This window comes from Chiloscyllium punctatum, chromosome 44 (assembly GCF_047496795.1).
Source record: "Chiloscyllium punctatum isolate Juve2018m chromosome 44, sChiPun1.3, whole genome shotgun sequence".
NCBI classification, from domain to species: Eukaryota; Metazoa; Chordata; class Chondrichthyes; order Orectolobiformes; family Hemiscylliidae; genus Chiloscyllium; species Chiloscyllium punctatum.
In genome coordinates this window covers 37,109,720-37,135,256 of record NC_092782.1, presented here as the reverse complement: position 1 = coordinate 37,135,256, position 25,537 = coordinate 37,109,720, and the positions used below count along the sequence as shown (strand labels likewise).

At 40.1% G+C, this 25,537-nt stretch overlaps 1 protein-coding gene across 15 annotated transcripts in view; it reads right to left on the bottom strand.

Annotated features, from left to right (window-relative positions):
• magi2a (membrane associated guanylate kinase, WW and PDZ domain containing 2a) overlaps positions 1–25,537 on the bottom strand; it is a 685,460-nt gene that overhangs the window by 595,658 nt on the left and 64,265 nt on the right. For 11 of the 15 annotated variants that reach the window (XM_072562648.1, XM_072562647.1, XM_072562643.1 and 8 more), the window contains one exon: positions 20,100–20,147. The exons of the other annotated variants lie outside the window; for them this stretch is intronic. In XM_072562648.1, the coding sequence (XP_072418749.1) occupies positions 20,100–20,147 (48 nt within the window). The remainder of the gene's footprint in view (positions 1–20,099; positions 20,148–25,537) is intronic. 15 annotated transcript variants of the gene reach the window in all.

The following is a 25,537-nucleotide window of genomic DNA, read 5'->3' as shown; positions in this document are numbered from 1 at the left end:
AAGCCAGTGGAAACTCAGGCAATTGAACTATTGCAGGACACATACCCTGTGATTTTTCCCAGTTATGTGTTAATGAGGTCACAAGGTTGCCAATTGAAACAGGAAATCAAAGAGTACAAATAAGTGAGTTGAAGGGGAATTAGCAGACACCTCGTTTGATCAAATGGTTGACACAAACCAGGAGCAGACAGATGACAAAGCAAACATCTTTAGCTCAGATAAATTAACTGAGTTACAGCAAAAAGATGAAAATTTAAAGCCATTGTATCAAAAGGCATACACAGAAAAAGAATCCAAATGTATCCCTGAATGCTACAATTTTAAAATTCATGCCTTAATGAGGAAATAGAGATAATCACATATTCAGGCAGATGAGAAATGGGCAGAAGTTCATCAAGTCATATTGCCAGTGGGATACAAAATGGGGGTGATGTGGGTGGTGCATTAACTACCAGTAGGGGGGCATTTAGGGGGCGAGAAAAACTCAAGCTAAAATACAAAAACATTTTTACTGTCCTGCACTGCACAAGTATGTAGTTGAGTTTTGCTAGACACGTTATACATGTCAGGTAATTGGAAAACCACAGGCAGTAATAAAATCTGCACTTTTAATACCTATTCCTCTTTTACCTGTTGTAAAAGATTTGAGAAATCTTTTACAAGAGTCTTAATTAATAGTGTAGGTCCCCTACCAAAAACAAAAACTGGTAATCAGTATTTGTTAACAATAATGGATGCATCCACTAGATTTTGCAGAGGCCATTCCATTACGCAATATCACAGCCATAAGGGTTGGAGGGGAGTTACTCAATTTTTTCATTAGATACAGACTACCCACAGAGTACAATCAGATCAAGGGTCAAACTTCACATCAAAATTATTCAAGGAAGTTATGGACAGCTTAAGAATAATAAATTCAAATCTGCTGCATACCATCCAGAGTCACAGGGAGTGCTAGAAAGTGGCATCAGATATTAAAGACCATGTTGAGGGCTTATAGTCAAGATTATCCAGATAATTGGAATAAGGGAATTCTGTTTGTACTTTTTGCAATCAGGGATGCCCCAAATGAATTAACCAAATTCAGTCCATTTGAATTAGTACTTGGACATGAAGTGAGAGGACCGCTAAAATTTAATAAGGAGAAATTGGTAAGGCATAATTCAGAGACCACATATTTGGACTATGTGTCAAATTTTTGGGAATGATTAAATAGAACGGGGGAGTTGACTAGACAGCATTTAAAAGAGTCACAACATACAATGAAACAGGAAGCAGACAAGAAATCAACAACTTGCAATTTCGCTATCAAAGACAATATGTGAGTGTTATTTCTAGTGATAGGTGAACCTTGAAAATCAAGGTATAGTGGACCTTATCAAGTCGAAAGGAAATTGAGTTAGGTAAATTATTTGATAAGGATTCTAGACAGAAAGAAATCTCACAGAGTGTGTCATGTGAACATGCTCAAAAGATATTTTGACAGTGAAGGAAAGCCAAAGGAGACTATGGAAGCCAAATTAGAATGTTCTCATTCCTCTCACACCATCCAACCAGCACCCTTCCACCGATACCCTCATCTGCCTTACTGAAATGGTCCTCACACGAAGGTCTCCAACCCCTCCGTTTCTTCCTCTCATGCCGTCCCAACCAGTATCCTTCCACCGACATCCTCATCCGCCTGGGTGAACTGGACCTCACCTTCCAATCCTCCCACTTCCTCCGAACCAAAGGGGTAGCCATGGACACCTGCATGAGACCCAGCTATGCCTGCCTGTTTTCGCAAGGTACGTGGAACAGTCCATCTTCTGCACTTACAATCGACACCACCCCTGACGTGTTCCTCCGCTATATCAATGACTGTATTGGCACCACCTTGTGCTCCCACAAGGATGTTGAACAGTTCATCAACTTTACCAACATCTTCCATTCCGATCTCATATTCACTTAGACCATCTCAGACACCTCCCTCCTCTTCCTGGACCTCTCTATCACGGTCTCCGGCACACCACTGATCACAGCCCTCTAGTCTGAAAAACAACCCTCCACCACCACCCTATGTCTTCTACCTTTGAACCAGTTCCGTATCCAAATGGCTAGCTCTCCCTGGATTCCAGGAGATGTAACCTTACTAACCAGTCTCCCATGGGGAACCTTGTTGAACGCCTTACTGAAGTCCATATAGATCACATCTACTGCTCTGCCCTCATCAATTCTCTTTGTTACTTCTTCAAAAAACTCAGTCAAGTTTATGAGACATGATTTCCCATGCACAAAGCCATGTTGACTATCCCTAATCAGTCCTTGCCTTTCCAAATACATGTAAATCCTGTCTCTCAGGATTCCCTCCAACAACTTGCGCATCACCAACGTCAGGCTCACTGGTCTATAGTTTCCTGGCTTGTCCTTACCACACTTCTTAAACAGTGGCACCACGTTAGCCAACCTCCAGTCTTCCGGCACCTCACCTGTGACTATCGATGATACAAATATCTCGGCAAGAGGCCCAGCAATCACTTCTATCGCTTCCCACAGAGTTCTAGATCCTGGGGACTTATCCATTTTTATGCGTTTCAAGACATCCAGCACTTCCTCCTCTGTAGTTTTAGACATTTTTCAAGATGTCACAATCTATTTCCCTACATTCTATATCTTCCATGTCCTTTTCCACAGCAAATACTAATGAAAAATGCTCATTTAGTATCTCCCCCATCTCCTGCGGCTCCATACAAAGGCTGCCTAGCTGAACTTTGAGGGGCCCTATTCTCTCCCTAGTTACCCTTTTGTCCTTAATGTATTTGTAAAAACTCTTTGGATTTTCCTTAGCTCTATTTGCCAAAGCTATCTCATGTCCCCTTTTTGCCCTCTTGATTTCTCTCTTAAGTATACTCCTACTGCCTTTCTACTCTTCTAAGGATTCACTCAATCTATCTTGTCTATACCTTACAAATACTTCCTTCTTTTTCTTAAACAAATCCTCAATTTCTTGAGTCATTCAGCATTCCCTATACCTACCTGCCTTTCCTTTCACCCTATCAGGAATATACGTTCTCTGGACTCTCGTTATCTCATTTCTGAAGGCTTCCCATTTTTCAGCCATTCATTTATCTGCGAACATCTGCCCCCAATCAGCTTTTGAAAGTTCTTGCCTAATACCATCAAAATTGGCCTTTCTCCAATTTAGAACTTCAACTTTTAGATCTAGTATATCCTATTTTAAAACTAATAGAATTATGGTCGCTAGCCCCAAAGTGCTCCCCCACTGACACCTCAGTCACCTGCCCTGCCTTATTTCCCAAGAGTAGGTCAGGTTTTGCACCTTCTCTAGTAGGTACATCCACATACTGGATCAGAAAAGTTTCTTGTACACACTTAACAAATTCCTCTCCATCTAAACACTTAACACTAGGTTTGGAAAGTTAAAATCCCCTACCATAATCACCCTATCATTCTTACAGATAACTGAGATCTTCTTACAAACTTGTTTCTCAATTTCCTGCTGACTATTTGGGGATCTATACTACAATCAATAAGGTGATCATCCCTTTCTTATTTCTCAGTTTCACCCAAGAAACATCCCTGGATGTATTTCCGGGAATATCCTCCCTCAGTACAGCTGTAATGCTATCCTTTATCAGAAACGCCACTTTCCTTCCTCTCTTGCCTTCCTTTCTGTCCCTCCTATAGCATTTGTATCCTGGAATATTAAGCTGCCAGTTCAGTCTATCCCTGAGCCATGTTCCTGTAATTGCTATGATATCCCAGTCCCATGTTCCTCACCATGCCCTGAGTTCATCTGCCTTCCCTGTTAGGCCTCTTGCATTGAAATAAATGCAGTTCAGTCCTATCTTGTTCTCTGCTTTGTTCCTGTCTGCCCTGACTGTTTGACTCGCCTTTGTTCTCAACTGTACCAGTCTTAGATTGATCTCTTTCCTCACTATCTTCCTGGGTCCCACCCAATTCCTCCCCCCCCACCTTACTAATTTAAATCCTCCTGAGCAGTTCTAGCACATCTCCCTGCCAGAAAATTAGTCCCCTTCCAATTTAGGTGCAATCTGTCCTTCTTGTACAGATCACTTCTACCCCAAATGAGCTTCCAAAGATCCAAAAATGTGAATCCTTCTCCATATACCTCCTGCTCAGCCATGCATTCATTTGCTCTATCCTCCTATTCCTACCCTCACCAGCTCGTAACACCGGGAGTAATCCAGATATTACTACTTTAAAATCCTTTTTAAATTCCTGCTGAACTCTCTGTAATCTCCCTTCAGATTCTCACCCCTTTCCCTTCCTATGTCATTGGTTCCAATGTGTACAATGACCTCTGGTTGGCCCCTCACCTCCTTGAAAACATTCTGCACCCTCTCTGAGACATCCTTGATCCTTGCACCAGGGAAGCAACACACCATTCTGATTTTTCACTGCTGGGTACAGAAACGTCTGTCTGTACCTCAGACTAGAGTGTTCCCTAGGACAATCAATCGTTTGGAACCTGACGTACCTCTCATTACGTTAGAGCCGGTCTTAATACCAGAAACGTGGCTGTTTGTGCTATGTCCCCCTGAGAATCCATCACCCCCTACATTTTCCAAAACAGCATAATTGTTTGAAATGGGGATAGCCACAAAAGATTCTTGCACTAACTGCCTAGCTCTTTTACCTTTCCTGGAGTTAACCCATCTATGTGACTGGTCCTGCAACTTTTTCCCCTTTCTATAATTGCCATCCATCACATCCCCTTGCTCTTGTAAATTCTGCATTGCCTCTAACTGTGTCTCCAACTGATCCATTCAATCTGATAGGATTCACAACCAATGGCAATTATTACACATGTAATCCTCACTAACATGTAAACTCTCCCCAACCCCCACATCCAACAAGAAGAGCATATCACACTACTAAAGGCCATTTTTGCTTCTTTCAATCTTCAGACTCAGAAAATAGCACTGTCTTATTCCTCTACAAAACACTGCTCCAGGTTAAATTAATACTTATGGCTTATATTTAAGTTTAATCAAAAGACATATCTCAATAAAACATAATCAAGAAAGAACCCACTCTACTCACGATTGCAGACTTACTGTAAGGCCATGTTTAAGCTATTCATTTATCTGATTCTGTGCTGTGACCTCTCCCAAACAGGTTCCTCCAAGATTAGTTGCGGATTTCACTGTTTGTTCATTTTCCCATACACACTCTGATATCAAGTGAAACATGAATTCAAACAGCTAAGGCAGTAACTGCGCAGGTTCACTGCTGTGTCAGTTAGCAATGTGGGTTTCTTTCTCTCTCTTGCACTGACCTCACCATGTGCTTCCTTTGTCTGTTCCTCTCCCTTTTAAAAGTGCTGTTTTGACTTTTTTTTTCTCCAAAGTTCCAAAACAATGCAACAGCATATAAAACAGTAATTGCTGCTTCTGGAATTCGAGAAGATCACCTCCAATACCTAAAATATCTCAAAATATGAGCAGCTGTTACACCCAGAAATTTTTCCCATCCTCCATCTTGGATTACTCCTCGGATGCTGCTGGACCTGCTGTGCTTTCCCAACAACACACTTGACTCTGATCTCCAGCATCTGCAGTCCTCATTTTCTCCCAAAGGACACTGTGTCATTGGTAACAACACTGTGAAGAACCAAGTTCAGAGGATTCTGAATTCGACATTTCTCAAATTAAATTGGACAATGAGGAATTGCCAAAAATTGGGATAAATTATTGAATTACTTTCCAAGAGGAAAATCAAAATGACCTGAAAGAGTTATTACTATCACATGGAGAGATATGTGGAAATAAGCTGACAAGTACTAATGTAACTTTGCATGGTGTAAATATAGGACTTGCCGTTCCAATTAAGCAACATCCTTATAGGCACAACCCCCTAAAGTTAGCACAGATTCAAAAGAATATTAACCCAATGCTCCAAGATGATATAATTGAAGTGAGTTACAGCGATTGAAGCTCATCCATAGTAATGGTGCCAAAACCAGATGGTACCCAACGATTGTGTGGACTATCGTAAAGTCAATGCAGTTATAAATAGTGATGCATTTCCGATTCCGTGTTTGGAAGACTGTGTGGAAAAGGTAGGGCAAGCAACTTATAGTTCTAAGTTGGACTTGCTCAGAAGATACTCATTGTCCAAATGAGTGATGACAATTTTGGCTTTCGTAATGCCGAATGGACTGTATTGATTTAAAGGCATGCCATTTGGCATGAAAAATTCATCAGCCGCATTTCAGAGACTAACCAATAAGGCTATTTCCGGATTACCCAATTGTATGGTATATATTGATGACCTGGTGATTTCTAGTCACACATGGAAGGAACATTTTCAACATTTATCAGAATTGTTCGAGTGACCTTGGGAGGCAGGCTTGTAATAAACATCGCTAAAAGTGAATTTGCCAAAGCCCAAGTCACGTTCCTGGGCCATGTTATTGGACATGGACAAATGGCCCCACAGAACGCAAAGACAAAAATAAATGGGGAGTTTCCCATACCGTCAACGAAAAGTGCAGTACTATGATTCCTGGGATTGAGTGGATTTTATTGAAAATTTATACTAAATGTTAGCAGTGTGATTGCTCTATTCACTGAATTGCTAAAGAAAGGCAAGTTTCAGTGGACAGCTGACTGTCAGAAGGCCTTTGACAGCCTGAAAACTTTGTTAACCACTGCCCCAATATTAGCCACACCTAATTACGCAAAGCCAATCAAAGTGGCTATCGATGCAAGTAATGTGCATGTCGCTGCTGTGCTCTTACAGGAAGACGATGAAAGGTAGCAAGGCCTGTCAGGTATTTCTCCAGAGAATTGAACATTTATTAGCAGAAATATGCGATAATTGAGAAGAAGATTTTGAGCTTGGTGTGCTGGCTTTACATCATTTCAATGTTTATGTTACCAGTAATGTATCTGAGAAAATCATATACACTGACCATAACCCACTGAAGTTTGTGGAAAAACTTCAGGACAAAAATTCCCGACTGCTTAGATGAATCTTGTTGTTTGCACGCCATTCAATTTGAAAATTGCGCATGTGGCAGTAATGGGGTAAGGGGACTGAGTCTGGGTGGGTTACCCTTCGGGGAGTCAGTGTGGACTTTTTGAGCTGAATGATCTGTTTTCACACTAGGGACTCTATGATTTATGATTCTATGACAAGAAAATGTGATTGCCGATGCTCTGTTGAAACTTAAATGAGAAACGGAGGCATTGGATGGCAGGAATAAAGCAGACTAAAACAGAATGTAGTACAGGGAGACAATTCTTATCCGAAATCCCAATATCCGAAAAGCTCCAAAGTCCAAAGCTTTTTTGTGAAGTTTTTATCTCATTAACATGGTTGTTTGGCGTGCAAATAGTTAACCCAAGTCGACACCAATTTGATGCGTGTCACTCAGATGCTATGTGGGGGGTGTAGCCCAACACCGGCAGGCCTTGATTCTGTTTCAAAACCCCATTTTACGTAATGAGTGTGTTCCTCCGGTAAGATTTTTTAAAATTTCACCATCAAACTGTCACTTATTCTGAAATTTCAAAAATTCTGAATTCTGAAAACCAGCTGGTCCTGAGCATTTCGGATAAAGGATTGCTCACCTGCAGTGTATGTTTGCATGATTATTATCAATGTTATTTATATGTGTGCTGTAGTTTACTAAGAATTTAAGATTAAAGGGTTTTAAAATGAAAACATCTTTGGGTGTTGATGATTCATTATTTTTTAAAGGGGGGGGAGGATTGTGATGATGCTGCATCTTTAAGTTATGTTGTTATCTTTTTTTTCAGGAGGTTGTAAAAATACAAGTTCCAAAATGTCTGAGGTTGACCTACTTGAAGACACTTTTAAGTTTAAAGAAAAAAACATGCGCAATGAAAAGGGAGTGGTTTGGTTTTCGCAAGCAGTCAATTGTGAAGCTGCTGGACTCAATGAAGCAGATCCATGCTGATCCTCTGTGTCTCTGAGATCTCTTCTGTAAGACCCTGTGTTTGATTTTACCTCTTTTGATAAGAAGTGTTTATGGAGATTATTGTAAGTATTTGGAACAGCGTCATTAAGTTGGGATAGTCTGTAGGCTTTTCGAATAGGTTAAGTTATTCTGTATTCTATTCTCATTTGTTTGCGTTGCATTCAGTAATCTTGCAAATAAATACTGTTTTGTTTAACACTAAGTGGTTGGGCCAGCTGCATCACTCCTGGAATATCCACTATGCACCTGCTTAAAACAACTACCAAAGTTGGGGTCTGGGCTACTTTCTTGAAATGTTTTGAGGGGGTCTGGCCTGGTCAATAGTGAGGAAGGACATTAGCCTGGATGATATGGAATCTGTATGGGAGGAGCTACAGAGAACAGACAGGAAAGAAAACATTAGTGGAAGTTGTGTACAGACTACCAAAAAGTTGTTATGAGGCTGGGGATGGCATCAAAGAAATTAGAGGTGTGTGCAGTAAGGGTACAGCAGTCATTATGGGTGACTTCAGTATGCCTATTGATTGAATAAACCAAACTAGTCGCAATGCGATAGAGGAGGGTTTCCTGGAATGCATGTGGGAAGATTTCCTTGACCAATATATGAAGGAACCAACTAGATGGCAGACCATCCTAGATTGGTAATTGTGTCATGAAAGATGATTAATTAGCAACATTGTGGTGTGAGGTCCTTTGGGGGAAGAGTGACTATAATATGGTATAATTCTTCACAAAGATCGAGAGTGACACGGTTAAATCTGAGATTAGGGTCTTGAACTTAAAGAAAGCTAACTTTGATGGTATGAGACATGTATTGGCTAGGATAAGCTAAACAAGGATATTTAAGTTGCTGATGGTAGATAGGCATTGGCAGACATTTAAGAATATACGGATAAACTTCAACAACTTGTCTGGTGTAATAGTAAAACAGGGAAGGTAGCTTATGGCTAACAAGGGAAATCAGAGATAGTGTTAAAACCAAGAGGAGGCATATAAATTGTCCAGAAAAAGTAGCCAACCCAAGGACTGGGAGAAATTTTAAATTCAGCAGAGGAGGACATAGGGTTTAATTCAGAAGGGCGAAAGTAGAATACAAAAGTAAGCTTGTGGAAAACATAAAAAACTGACTGCTAAAACTTCCATAGATACGTGAGGAGAAAAAGACTGGTGAAGTCAAATGTAGGCCCTTTACAGTTAGAATAGGTGAATTCATAATGGACAACTAAGCTGGGTGATTGTGTGTACTGCGAGGAGGATGTTAAGAGGCTACAGGGACAGCTGACTGAGTGCGTAAGTACTTGGCAAATGCAATATAATGTGGATAAATGTGAGGTTATCCACTTTAGTGGCAAAAATAGGAAGGCAGATTATTATCTGTATGGTGGCAGTTTGAGAAAAGGGGAGGTGCAACGACATCTGGATGTCATGCAACAGTCGCCTAAGGATGGCAGGCAGGTACAACAGGTGGTAAGGAAAGCTGATGGCATGCTGGCCTTCTTAATGAGAGGATTTGGATAGGACTAGAGATGTCTTGCTGCAGTTACACAAGGTCTTGGAGAGGCCACACCTGGAGTATCGTGTGCAGTTTTGGCCTCATAGTCTGATGAAGGACATTCTTACTATTGAGGGAGTCCAGCAAATGTTCACCAAACTGATTCCTGGGATGGCAGAACCAACATTAAGAAGAAAGACTGGATCAAATGGGCCTTTTACTCATTGGAATTTAGAAGAATTGGGGGGAATCTCAGAAATATATCAAATCCTGATGGGGCTGCACAGGCTAGATGTGGAAAGAATGGTCCTGATGCTGGGTAAGTTCATAAGTAGTGTCACAGTTTAAGAACAAGGGGAATGCCATTCAAGACTTAGATGAGGAAGAACTTCTTCACTCAGAGAGTTGTGAACCTGTGGAATTCTCTACCACAAGATGTTGTTGGGCAATTTCGTTAGACATATTCAAGAAGGAGATGGACATTGCCCTTGTGGCTAAAGGGATCAAGGAGTATGGAAAGAAAATAGGAGAAGGATACTGAAATTACTTCATCAGCCATGCTCATATTTATTGGCAGTGTAGTCTCAAAAGGGTCTTATGGCCTACTCCTGCACCTATTTTCTATGTTTCTACAATTACAGTCTATACACTATACAGCAAATGTCATGGGAAGGTAGATGGGAGTAGGATTTCTGTTTTAAAGCGTTTCAAACAGCACAAAGGAAGAGGATATTATTTCTGGGGAGGTGCTTTTTTCCCATCGGGGTATTTCACCAAGAAGACAGTACCCACCAAGAAGACAGTACCCATTCCTTTCTATCTACACCTATTTTACCCATGCCCACACACACTCACTTCTCCCTACAGTATGAAAGAAAATCCTGTCCAAAGCTCACCAACTTACCTTACTCCAAAAGTCCTTCAGGTCTCCTTCACAGGCCTATTTCGAGGCTCAGTAGCGCCTACTAAGCTCTGGTATTCTGGCCAGAGAGAACTGCTCCAGACAACAGGATTTCTTTCCACTGGGGGATGTAATCCAACAATTCAAATGATATGCATGACTTCATAACTCTCAAAAATGGATGACAAACATAAAATTGTGAAAGTGCATCTATCTTTATGCTGACTAACTTATCTTATTGGAAACATATTAAGTTTTGCATTTAGTTTCTTTATTACAGTTTCAGATATATGATTAGGTTACGGCATATACACATTATTAGTTTCAGTTTTTTGGTGTACTGTATACACAATTAAACAATAATCAAATAGAGCATGAATGTATTTATGCTTTGCCATTCAGCAGTGATAATGTCATAGATGCATAGAAAATAGGTGCAATGGCACGTCATATTGCCCATCAAGCTTGCTTCACCATTTAATATAATCATGGGTGATCCTCTATCTCAAAACCATAATCTTGCTCTCTCCCCAAATCCTTGACACCTTCAGCCTCTAGAAATCTATTTCTTTCTTAAACATATTCAATGACTTGGTCCCACTGCCTTATGCTCAGGTTCATCATCTCAGACCTAAATCGTTTACCCCATAAGTGGTGACCCTTTGTTCGAGAAATTCCCCCAGCCAAGGAAACATCATTCATGCAATCAGTCTGTTCAGTCATAGAGTCATATAGTATAGAAACAGACGCTTTGGTCCAACTCATCCACACCAACCAGACATCTCAATCTGACCTAGATTTGCCAGCTTTCGGCCCATACCTCTCTAAACCCTCCCACAATTCATATACCCAACCGGATGCCTTTTACATGTTGTAATTGTAACTGCCTTCACCACTTCTTCTGGCAACTCATTCCATAGATGCAAAGTTATCCCTCAGGTCTTTTTAAAATCTTTTCCCTCTTATAGCTATACCCTCTAGTTTTGGACTGCCCCACCCTAAGAAAAAGGCATAGCTATTCACTATTTCCATGCCGCTCATAATTTTGTAACCTCTATAAGGTTACCATTCAGCCTCTAAAGCTTCAGGAAAAATAGCTCAGTCTATTCAGCCTCTGACAACATCCTTGTAAATCTTTCTGAACCCTTTCAAGTTTCACAACATCCTTCCTATAGCAGAGAGACCAGAATTGCACGCAGTATTCCAATTGTGGCCTAACCAATGCCCTGCACAGCCTCAACATGACCTCCCAATTCCAATACTCAATACACTGATGAATAAAGGCAAGCCTACCAAATGCCCTCTGTACTAACCTATCTACTTGTGATTCCACTTTCAAGGTCTCTTTGTTCAGCAACACTCCCCAGGACCTTACCATTAAATGTATAACTCCTGCCTTTATTTGCCTTTCCAAAATGCATCCTGTCATAATTTTAAATGTTTCCGTGAGATCCTCCCTTATCCTCTAAACTCCAGTGAATACAGAGCTTAAAAATGTGTTGCTGGAAAAGCATAGCAGGTCAGGCAGCATCAAAGGAACAGGAGAATCGACATTTCGGGCATAAGCCCTTCTTCAGGAATGCCCGAAACGTCGATTCTCCTGTTCCTTTGATGCTGCCTGACCTGCTGCGCTTTTCCAGCAACACATTTTTAAGCTCTGATCTCCAGCATCAGCAGTCCTCACTTTTTCCAGTGAATACAGGCCCTGCCAATGCAATCTCTTCTCATATGACAGATTTGCCAGCCTAAAAATAAATCTGGTGAATCTTTGCTGTGTTCCCTTTATGGCAAATATATATTTTCTGTTCTATCACCAATTCTCCAAGAACGGGCTCATGAACCATGTACAGCTGCTGCAAGACATCCTTGCACCTATAATTCAAATCTCTTGCAATGAAAGCCAACATACCAGCTACCTTCTAACCTACTTGGTGCACCTGCTTTCAGTGACTGGTTGTACAAGGACAGCTTGGATCTTTCCCAATTTGCCACCATTAAACAATGCTCTGCTATTATGTTTTTCCTACTGAAGTACATAACTTGACATTTATCCATGTTCTACTGTATCTACCCGTTCACTCAACTTATCTAAATTGCTTGAAGCCTTTTTACATCCTCTTCACTCTATCAGAATTCCTTCTGGTTTTGTGTCATGAGCTAACTTGGAATTATTAAACATGATTCCCTCATTCAAAACATATTGTGAAGAGCTGATGTTTCAAGCAGACATCTGTAGTTCCCCACAGGTCACAACCTTCTGCTCCAAGAAAGGTCCGTTTAGAGTCATAGAGTTATACAGCACTCAAACAGACCCTTTGTTCCAACTCATCCATGCCAACCATACATCCCAATCTGATCTAGATTTGCCAGCATTTGGTCCATATCCCTCTAAACCCTTCCTATCCATATACCCGTTCAGGCGCATTTTAAATGTTGTGATTGTACCAGCCTCCACCACTTCCTTTGGCAACCCGTTCCCCACACACACCACCATCTGCATGAAAAAGATATCCTTCAGATTCTTTTTAAATCTTTTCCTCTCAGCTTAAAGCTATGCCCTCTAGTTTTGGACTGCCCCACCCGAGGAAAAAGACATTGGCTATTCACACTACCTATACCCTTCATGATTTTATAAATCTCTATAAAAGGTCTCCCCTCACATCCAACGCTCCAGGGAAAAAAGCCCCAGTTTATTCAGCCTTTCCCGATAACTCAAACCCTCCAGTCACAGCAACACCCTTGTAAATCTTTTCTGCACCCTCTCAAGTTTAACAACATCCTTTGTATAGAAGGGTGACCAGAACTGCAGTAGTATTCTAAAATTGGCCTCACCATGTCCTGTACAGATATAACATGATGCCCCAACTCCTACAGTCAATATTCTGACCAATGAAGCATGTCAAACGTCTTCATCACCACCCTGTCTACCCACAACACCACTTTCAAGGAACTACGCATCTGCACCCCTAGGTCTTTTTGTTTGGCAATACTCCCCAGGGTCCTTGCATTAATTTTATTCCTACTCCATTTCTTGTCTACTCACCTGTTCTCAATCCATGGCAGTATATTTAGCTGAATCCTCTGTGTGTTAATCTTGTACGCTAACTTCTGATATGGAATTTCATTAAAAGCTTGAAAATCCAAATTCACTGCATCCACTGGTTCTCCCTTACTTATTCTACTAGTTATATCCTCAAAAACTCCAGGAGGTTTATCAAACTTGTTTTCTCTTTCATAAATCCATATTGACTTTGTTTAATTCCATTGACATTTTCTGAGCGCTCCGTTCTCACATTCTTTATATCAGATGCCATCATTTTACCTACGACTGATATCATGGTAACTGGCCTATAATTTGCTGTTTTCTCCCCAGCTCCTTTTTAAAAAAATAGTGGGGTTACATTTACTACCTTCTAATCTGTTGATAATGTTCTAGAATCTACATAATTAGGAAGGATACAATGAATTCATTGCTATTTCCACGGAGACATCCTTTAATATGATGGGATTTATTAGTTTTCAGTTTCATTAATTTCAACAGCATTTTCCTTTTACTAATACGAATTTTCTAAATTTCCATCTTTTCAAGAGTCTCTTGCTCCCCTTTCATTTCTTGGAAGTTATGTTTGTCTTTTTGCGTGAAGACAGAGGTGAAGTAGTTGTTTAATTGCTCTGCCATTTCCCTGTTCTCCTTAAGCAATTCTTCCTTTTCTGTTTGTAAAGGGCTTTCATTGGTCTTCAATAATCTTTATCTTGTTACATACTTTTAGGAGTTTTTACTCTATTTTCCCCTACTTAATCATCACTTGGTCCCTCTTTCCTGAATTCTCAACTGCTCCCAATCATCAAACACACTACTTTACTAACAACTTTATATGACTCCTCTGTGGATTGAACACTGTCCTTAATTTCTTCTCTTAGTCAAGGTTGGGCCACTATTTCTGTTAAATATTTTTGTTCACTAAAACTCAGCCATTTCATAGTCACCATCAAGTCTTTTCATGTATTTGGCCAATGTATTGCACCTTACACCACATATCTTCTGTGATTTGCTATTAGATTTAGGACTCTGGTTACAGATTGCACTACTTTACTTACTATCCCAATGAAGAAGCCGATCATGTTACGATCACTATTCAGAGCTTTGCACAACAAAATTATTAATTAACTTCTCAATGCACTATACCAATTCTAGGATAGCCTATTCCCTAGTTGGTTCCTCAATGCACTGGTCAAAAAATCATCTTGGTTTGATCACTGCATTGGGGCTATACTGATTTGCCCAATCTATATGCAGATTAAAATTACTCATGATTATGTAGCATCCTTGTTACATGCATCTCTAATTTTGTGTTTAATGTATTCACCAACCTTCTCACTACTGTTTAGAGACCAGCAAACAAAACCAATGTCTTCTGCTCCTTTTTGCTTCATAGCTCCATCCAGACGTCCACTGTTTGATGGAAACTCTCTAACTTCTGCTGACTTAGTGCAGTTTGTAGAAGACAGTAGCCCAAGGGAAGGAACACAATGTTCACCTGGAGGTCATGGAGCATTAATGAGTATGTAATGATGATGTCATGGACAATTACTTCGAAAAGAGTAATTTTAGGCTTCAAAGACAAAACTCTGGCTGTGCTTGATGATAATGCATAATGGGTCCATTTGTACAGTAATGTGATTTATTTGTACCTTCAATTTCATGTGCAATCATTTTGAAAATGCTGTAATTTCCCAAATACCTGCAAGGTGGCACAGAACGTCCCTGTTTGATTTGGCTCCACCAATGTAAGTAAGTAACATTTTCTGTGTTGATCTTACAGATCTTGGCACCTTATTGTAAATGTTCACAAGAACAACAACATTGGACTTTAATACAAGTGTAAAGAGAGGCGACCGACAGTACTGTTCATATTAAGTCCAGAAGATTTGAGAAAGATTCCATTAATAGAACGGTTCCATTAATGTAAAGCATCAACATCAATATGATGGAACTCTCATAGTAATCAGAGATTCCTTTGGTGATTTAAAACTCTCAGAATATCCAAACAGAATTTTAGCAAGTAAAACAAAAATTGGCTCAGTATACAATATCAGCCATTTCTTGAAATGAGAATGGTTAATTTAAATGAATATATTAGTTAACCAAATACTATTAGCAATATTTAAACTGCAATGGTAATTGATCTGTGCATACTGTTAATTATATCTTGAAACTAAATATTAAACTTGATTATTATGATAAATGTATGCATAAAAACATTAAAAACCTGGTTTTATACACTGTGTGGGTGGTTAAGGGAAGGCTGCATTTTTTGTTATATTTTATTGATGAGTGATTTGTTCTTGGATTCTAACTAACATTTGCCACTAATGTGCTAACACCACATTAGTTCAATATTGTTATTCATTCACGGATATGTGGCATTTATTACCCATTCATAACTGCCGTCAAGGAGGTCATGGTGAGCTGCCTTATTAAACGGCTGCCATTTTTGGGGTGTAGGCATACCTTCAGTGTTGTTAAGAAGAGAGTTTCAGATTCTGACCCAGCAACAGTGAAGGAATGGCAATATAAGTATAAGTCAAGATAGCATGTGGCTTGCAGGGGAATTGGCAGATGATGTTCCCATGCATCTGTTGCCCTTCTCCTTCTAGGATATGGAAGGTGCTGTCAAAGGAGCCTTAGTAAGCTACTGCAGTGCAGATAGCACACACTTCTGTCATTGTCCACTGGTGATGAAGGGAGTGAATGTTGAAAGTAGGGTGCCAATCAACTAGCTTGTTATATTCTTGATCATGGATTCCCACCCCCACCCTCCTCTAGCTTATCTCTCCACGCTTCAGGCTCACTGCCTTTATTCCTGATGAAGGGCTTTTGCCCGAAACGTCGATTTCGCTGCTCGTTGGATGCTGTCTGAACTGCTGTGCTCTTCCAGCACCACTAATCCAGTATTTGGTTTTCAGCATCTGCAGTCATTGTTTTTACCTATATTCTTGATCATGTCAAGCTAATTGACTGTTGTTTGAGCTGGACCAATCCAGGCAAGTGGTGAGTATTCCATCATATTCCAGACTTGTGCCTTGTTGCTGGTGGACAGACACTGGGGAGACAGGTGTGTTAAACACTGCAGAATTCCTAACCTCTGACCTCTTGTCTCCACAGTATTTATATGGCTATTCCAGTTCAGTTTCTGGTCAATGGTAACATCCAACATGTTGACAGTGGGAGATTCAGTAATGGCAATTCCACTAAATGTCAAGGGATGATAGTTGGATTCTCTCTCACTGGAGATGGTCATTGCTCAATACTTGTGTTGCACAAATGTTACAGCCACTCATCAGCCCACGCCTGAATGTTGCCCAGGATTTGCTGCATATGTAGATGTGCTGCTTCAGTTACTCAGGTGTCGCGAAAGTCATTGAACATTGCACAATCATTGATGAACAGCCTCCCTTCTGAATTTATGATGAGCTAACATTACTGATGAAGCTGCTAAAGATGGTTGGGTGTAGGATAGTGAGCAACCCCTATGTATGATTCCAGAACTAAGATGATTGCTGTTCAACAATCACAGCCATCTTACTTTGTTCTACATATGACTCCAATCAGCAGAATGTTTTCCTTTAATTCTGATTGATCCTCGAGTTGCAGGACACCTTTGATGCCATAATCTGTGGCATGTTCAACCTCACATCTGGAGTTCAGACCTTTTGTTCAAATTTGGACTGAGGCTATAATATGGTCAGGAGCTGAGTGACCCTGTCGAAACCAAACTGAGTATCGTTTAACAGGTTTTTTTCTGAATAAGTGCATTTTATTGCACTGTTAACAACTCTTTCCAACTCTTTGACAGAGAGTAGACAGAAAAGATGATAACTGATTGGGTTGGATTTGTCCTGCTTTTTGTGCACAGGACACACCTCAGAAATTTTCTGCATTGCTAGGTAGATGCCAGTGTTGCACTTGTATGGTACAGCTAATTCAGGAGCATTTGTCTTCAGTACTATTGCCAGAATGTCAACAGGGACCACAGAACTTGCATTATCCAGCAGCCATCCATTTCTTGATAAGGTATATAGTCAATTCAACTGGTTGAAGATATGAAGCTGGAAACCTCAGGAGGAAGTCAGGTTGTACTATCCAACTTGGCATTTTTGGCAGATGATGGATACAATCATCTTGTCTTCTGCACTGATGTGTTAGACTCCCCCAGAGTTAAGGATGGGGATGTTTGTAGAACCTCCTCCCATTTTTAGTTGTTTGATTGATTGCCACTATTCAGAACTGGATGTGACAAAACTTCAGATTCTGATGAGATTAGATTAAGTTTGGTGGCACTGTGGTTAGTGCTGCTGCCTCTTAGCACCAAGGACCGGCGTTCGATTCCAGTCTTGGGTAGCTGTTTGGAGTTGGCACATTCTCCGTGCTGGTGTGGGTTTCTTCTGCATGCTCCGGTTTCCTCCCACAGTCCAAAAATGTGTGTTAGGTGGATTGGCTTTGCTAAATTTCCCCACAGTGTCTAGGGATGTGCTGACTAAGTAGATTAATCCTGACAAATGCATGTTTATGGGGATAGGATTGGGGGGATGAGATGTTCTTTGAAGGGTTGGTGAAGACTTGATGGGCTGAATGGCCTCTGTCTGCTCTGCATGGATGCTATGATCCACAAATCTCATGTCTATTAACCATATCTCATTGATGAATAACAAAAAAAAACAAACTCTCCTATGTCAGCAGCAACCCAACTGAATAAAAGAAACCAGAATATTTATGTAGTTTCCTTTCTACCCACGTGGATTCTGATTCCAGCAAAATTCTTGGAAAGGCACCGTTTTTTTCTAATGATCTTCTGCATAAGATAAATTTTCATTTTGACTGCAGCAAAAAGGTGCAAGGGCTGGTTTCAGAGGTCAGGCAGAGGGAGCATTAAAGGGCACATATGACTTTGGAAGAATCACTTCTGGTGGACACAGTGAACCATCCAAAGAAGAACCCCTGCTTGCCTGATATCAGCTGCTAGACTCTCCATTTAACATCAATGCCTGCACTACTTTTAAAATAGTGGCAGGACAAAATGCAACACTCAAATGATATTCAATTGGCCATATAAGAGCCGAAGTAGGCCTATTTAGGCAAGCTGCCTAAACACCTCATCATCCACCATAAAATGGGAAACAGGTTGGGACAGATGGGAAAGTGATAGGCAGGTCAGATTCTGAATTTTATGATTTCCCCACCCTGCTTTCAAACATGCTAGCAAAGTGTAAATCCAACACTGCACTGTCTACAAGCAATCCAGCACCTACGTAACAGGAAGCAATAGTGTGGTTCTTCAACCAATCAGAAGGCAGAGTCTAAATGAGGGTATATAAAACAGAACATAATCAGATTTAAGTCATGTACAGAAAGCAAGATAGAGAATCGGAAAAACAGGTGGGAATTGGAATGAGACAGAAATAAGTTGAACATTTTAATTAAAATCTCAAAGAATAATTACTTACTACAGAAACACGTCTTCACATATGTAAAATTACATTGCATTAAATACAACCAGAGTGCTTGTGTGCCACTAATTCAAAGTCACTTTACTGTTAACAATTCAGTTACTCATGAACATATCAAACCTAATATTTACTGGGGTGTTTAGTGGTCAAATATAGCAATTGCAAATTTCTTCATAGATTTCAAGCCTGACTTTACTATGAATCTGCCAATATAATGTAGCTTGTGGATACGCAAGGCAATTCAGATGTTCACTTCCAGATTTTCATGTTTAACTGCATATGTGCAGACTCTGGAAATTGTCTGTCATAACAAAAGTGTGCTGTTAGTCACATTCTTAATGCAAAATTCAAGCCAGTGATGTTATCCTTCCTGAAGAAATTAAGTGATGCATGACTCTTGTCTTAACATCCCAACAGATACTGGGAACTCACTTCCTCGGAATCTGTAGATCTGCATGTCTCATGTCACTTGATCTCTAAAGATGATGAAACTCCCAAATCCTTGCAAATACTTGTACAGTTGGCATCCCCCCTATACAAATGCAAGATGATGTTATCAGCTACTCAAGGGAATACAGTACTATTGTTGTATAAAATTTAGATTTAATGCATTCACAGCAATATAAGTTAGAAAATATACAAAACATAGAAGATAATGCTTAAGATAGCATGCATTGTATTTTGCATGCTCTGATGTCCGATGATAGAATTTAGTAACTTCTTATTTTCAAAACAAACATATCAAATTATTTTCTGGAAGATCACTTGCTTTATAACCTTAATTCACCAATACCATCAATTGATAACATTTTAATTAGGGACCGATTCTCAAACATAAACCAATAAAACAAACTGGTTAAACAGAGCAGTATAAAAATGCAATCAATTATTGAAAGAAGCTGATCTGTTCTCCTTTCAAATGTTAGAAGTTATCAAAGCCTACATATTTTTAAGGATAAACAATCACTAAAACATATTGTTTGAGCCAGTTAAAAACTCAACATTTGCAATGATGGAACATTTCATATTAGATTCACGTGTAGCAAAATATCAAGAATCCACTGAATATGCTATAAAAATGTCAGCTAAGGTCTTGAAATTATTCTGCATCTAGGATTTTTAAAAATCCTGTAACACATACCAAGCACATCAAAGTATTTCAGATACAGCAGGAAGGTTAAATGTTCATGTTTCTGAAAGGTGGGCAAAAAGCATTGACTACGTACCTTTGAGTATCTTCTTCATTCTTCCAATGATATGCATCTTCCATACACCTAAGAAAAATAACCTAGGTTGATGATTTTAGGCTGACCATGCATATGTAAGAACCATGAGAAACTTGCCAATAGGTAGGGGAAAGCATATGATCTCCTGCTCTTGGAGTCTCCCAGAATTGCAATACTGCTGATTTGTTTTGACCTGGAGATAGAAGCTGAAAAGAATAACCTCACATGAAGATGACCTGCAACTCTAATATTTTAAAACTAGAATTCTGTCTTGTATCTAGTCAGGAGAGTTGGTAGCAGTCTCACCTTTAAATCACAAGTCACATATCATGACTTGAACACAAAAATCAAGGCTTACAGCTCAGTGAAATACTAACGAAATGTTGCACTGCTAGAGTTTCCATCTTTCAAATGAGATGTTAAACCACGATCCCATCTGTCTCCTTGGGTGGATGTAAAAATCTCATGAGAACATTTTGAAGAAGAGCAAGGGGATAATCTCAGTTGCTCTGGCTAATAATTTTCCTTTCATCAAAAACACAAAACAGATTTTCTATCATTATTACATTGACAATGCTTGCTTTACATAAATTGGGTGTCATGATTCCTACATTGCAACAGTGAATACATTTCACAAGTACATCGTTAGCTTTGAGACGTACAGTGGTTGTGAAAAACATCAAACAAATGTAAATCTTTTTCTTAATCATTTTAAGAATTACAAAAAACCTAGCAAGCTACTTAGCTTGTCTTATTCATTTCATATCCTTTACACACAGCTTACAGGTCAAACTTAGAATTGGGCACGCTGTGCAACAGCTGCAATGATCAATTTATCAAAGGTAAATCCAAATATTAATAAAATGATCAATAAAGAATACATATTTAGAAACATGTAAGGTATGGACAGTCACTGGACCCGAAACATTAAGTCTGTTTTTCTCTCTACAGACAAGCAGGAGGCTGGCAGAACACAGCAAGCTAGATAGCATCGAGAGATGGAGAAGTCAACGTTTTGTGAATAACCTTTCTTCAGGACTGGGGGTAGTGTAAGAGGAGCTGCAAATAAAGGGGGTGGTGTGGCAGGGAGTTGGGGATAGGTGAACACAGGTAGAGGATACAACCTACTTGGCCAATGGGAGGAATGAATCCAGTTGGTAGCTAGAAGGAAAGGTCGATGCAATAAATGGAAGGGAGGGGGGAGGGACTGGGAAGGGAGTCTGGTGATGGGAAGGGAGGTTATTTGAAATTGGAGAACTCAATATTAAGTCCTTTGGGCTGTATGCTGCCCAGGCGGAAGATGAGGTGTTGTTCCTCCAATTTGCGGTTTGATTTGTTGTGCCAAAGGAGGAGGCCAAGGATGGTCATGTCAGAAAAGGAGTAGGAATCTGGGAGGTGACTGGGAGGTCAGGTCGGCCCCTGTGGGCCCGGCTGAGATGCTCGACGAAATGTTCCCTACATCTCCCCGACGTAGAGAAGACAACATCAGAAACACCGGACCTAGTAAACTAGGTTGGAGGAAAGGTAGGTGAACATCTGTCTCACTTGGAAGGACTGTTTGGGACCCTGGATAGAGGTGAGCGGGGGTGGTGTGCCAACAGGTTTTGCAACTTTTCCACTTGCAGGGGAAGGTACCTGAGGGTTCGGCTGGTGTTTGGGGGGGGTGTTGATGCTGCTCTGCCAGTTTTGGCAGAACCCCAGAGAGATGCTAATAAGGATGACTTTGCAGGGCCAACTGGCCAGTTTGATATCAGCTTTTCCAGTGCTTGGGTTGGTGCCAGGTGTTCCGTAAGGTTTCACACAATTGCTTAGACTTAGTAGCAGTTTGGTAAAATTGAGTGGCTTGTTCAGCCAATTCAGAGAGTAGTAATCAACCATATTACTGTCTGTCTGGAGGATAGCAGATTTTCTTCCCAAAAGAACATCAGCGAACCAGACAGGATTTTAAAACAACTGACAATAGTTACATGATTGTCATTAGGCTAGTTTTAATTTCAGACTTTTATCGAGTTTAATACTACCATCTTGCACAGTGGAATTTGAACCCAAATCCTCAGATCATCAGCTTGGAGTTCATGATTACTACAACATTCCAGTGAAATTACAAATACTCCACAGTCTTCACTGAGACCTGCTACATTACAGTCACTGCCTTATCTAAGAATGGCTATTAGCTGATTCACAGCAGTTCCAATAGACTATTAGCAATTAAATATAAATAATATTGATTACAGCTCTCTCGTAAAGTACTTCAATTCCTCTTTCCTTGGAATCTCAATAGCAAGTGATTGTTGATGTGAGAGTTAAATCATCATGAACATATTTATTTCCATTATAGATTCACCATCAGTTTCTCTCCACTTCTTGTTAACATAATTTCAACAAGCTCTTTAAGTCATTTATATTATCGCCATCTTGTCTACCTCAAAACACCCAATCCACCATCAAATTCCAAACATTAGAAGTTGAGCATTTATGGAATTTTCACTTTTTGCCCTAACCTGGTTTGCATGAATGCTGAATAAGGGTGATGGCCTGCCACCATTCTGTAACTCTTTTACAATTTTGTGAGGTGGTTGATGCAGTTCAGTTCTCCTTGTCCAATATTTGCTCATCATACTTGCTTGCTCCTGTTGCTTCAGGTAGAATTAATGCCTTTTTCTTTCACCTAAATGTTCCAACCAGCTAAGCCTTTCTGAGGATTGTATCTTTTGACCTTCTATCCCTAATCCAAGCCTACTGCCTGGTTCAAGTGCTGACAAAGTTATTGCTGTATGCCTGAAATTATCCCATTTCTTTTGCTTTCTCGTGAAGGAATTACAGCTTTAAGTCTTCCACCCATGACTAACTCTGCCAGTGAGTTTACATTACTCAAATGTACAGATCTATGACTTAATAAGGCTAACTCTCAACTTGTGCTTTTAGCCATGAGTAACTATGTTTAACCACTTTGTTGTTTCATTTGCCTGTGAATGAAGTGGAGAACTTGTGAGCTGGTTGATACATGTCTCTGTCTTCTTGAACTCTTCAGTCACAGATTGTGAACAGATGTCTGAAGTTCTCTCATCTAGAAAATAGTGCATATAAAATATTTTATTCAATGTTTTAATCACTGATTCAGCCATGGTTGTATGAAGCTTAGAAACCTCTATTCAACTGGTAAAGTAATCTATGAGAATCAAGAGTGCATTCCCTTGAAGTCAAATAAGTTTAATTCCAATTTTGCCAAGGCCCATCTATGGGACTCACAGAGATTAATGGCTTTATTAGTACCTGACTATTGATGACAATGTTTGGCAAGATGATATGAAATTCTTTATTTCTCTTGAAATGTTTGGCCACCATGCAGACTGTTGTGATGGGCCACCATGCAGACTGTTGTGATGGGCCACCATGCAGACTGTTGTGCTTCTTCTCTAAACTTAGTAATTTCCAAGTGAATGCCATGAATTCTTCCTCAAATCTGATTTTGAGCATTTTACGACTTTTTATAGCTTCACAGATTTCCTGTAACTTCTTGTCCAAAGCCAGTAATGAAATCAGTGATTACTGTAGATGATTCTACATCTTCACTGGGCACTAAATTTTCTGCCCAAGCCTGACATACTCTCGCTCCGGACAGTATATGACCTGCAATGTCTCTTGGACATTGACTATAAGTAATCATATCTCATTAGTCTGAGTCTGTACATCTGGATTCTTAGTATTTTGTCTGGTACTCAATAATGTAAGTAGAAGTTTGTGATCTGTGTCCACCTGAAATTTCAATCTGATCAGTAATCTGAGAAATGTCCACAACCCTTAAAGCCTCTTTTTCAGTAGTTGCATAGTGCTGTCATATTGCAGTAAATACTTTGAATGCAAAATGGGCATGTTTTCCACTTGTATCACCCTGAACTTGAATGAATAATAGCATATAATCCTATGAAGAATCCATTTATAGATATTGTTGTGGGCAATCGGGGGCTGCAGTGAGCTAATACATCTGAAGAGATATAATTTTTTCATTATCTTCTAAAATGTTACAGTCATAGAGTCATAGAAGTGTACAGCACAGAAACAGACCCTTCAGTCCAACTCGTCGACGCCGTGCTCCAAATTCCAAAGCTACTGTTTACTTTTTCTTAAAAGCTTTCTTAAGAAGGTATATGACAGTTGTCGGATTTGGAATAAATGTCCCTAGCTGGTTGACCATTCCTCAAAAGTATTAAATGTCACTGAAACCCAATGGCTCTGAGAACTCACTTCTTGCTTTCATTTTCCTGGAATCCATATGATTTATTTCCCTTCTTGAAAAAAATGACACCATCCTGCACTCAACAGCATTTGATTACACTCCTTTACAATAATCTGTATCCAATAGCGTTCATTCAGTCAATGCTTGACATCTAGTGGTGATCTATTATAAGCAATGACCGTGAAATGAAAACACACTTCAAGCCCAATTGCAAACTTTTATTCCCCTTTAAAGTGCTCAACAGTATTCAAATTAAATCAACTGAAAAGTTAGCTGAACCAAATGCTTGCACAGCCTAGAAGCAAGCAAAAGAAGGAAAATAGAATTCTTCTTCGTGCTTGCTGTAAACTGTGATTGTTTCAAAAGAAAAGGAGCAACTCAGACAAATCCCAAATATATTTAAGTTCAAGTTACAAAACTGATTGATTGTTTAACATAGACAAATCAGCACAGTGCTTTTCTTGTGTTATTAGTATTAGTTATATTACTTGTTGTAATTACTATAATTAGATATAGTGAGAGATAGTCCTCACCCTTCTGCGTCCTTCACTTCCTGCTTGGTCCCCTTCCTTCCCTTGTCTCCCCTCTCAAATCAATCCACTCCATCCTGCAAACAATCACATTCTACTTCCTCTCCCACTCTATTTTCTCCCTTAACCTAAATCCTGCAGACCCCCTCTCTTTGCCTTCCAGTACACTGCACGATCCACTCCATTCTCCATCAATGCCCATCCCAGTTGACAGACTGGGGATAGAAGTTCAATGCCCAAGTCTGAGGGAGAGGATGGTGAGGCCCAAACCTGAGGATGGGGAGAGCGAGGTTTGAACCTGGGGAGTGAAGGGTGAAGTATTAGCCTGGGGGAGCAGAGACCAATCCCAAGTTTGGGTAAGGGAGGAGTGAGTCCCTAGCCTGGTGGATGGGAGTGAGGTGGTATGCCCACAGCCTCAGAGGGGAATGATGTGAACTTCGAGTCTGGGAAGGAGAGATGGGACCTGATCCTGGGGAGAAGAGAGCAGGGGGAATAAGTCCTGAGTTTGAGAGGAAGCAGAGGGTAAGAATTTGTCTGGTGAGGGGATAAGCCTTGAGCTTAGGCAGTAGGATGGGGCAAGCAAAAGTCTGATGTGGATGGGAGCTGGGGAGGGCAAGCAGTTGAGCCTGGGCCATTGCATAAGCCTGAATGAAGGCTGGGGTGAGGTGGGG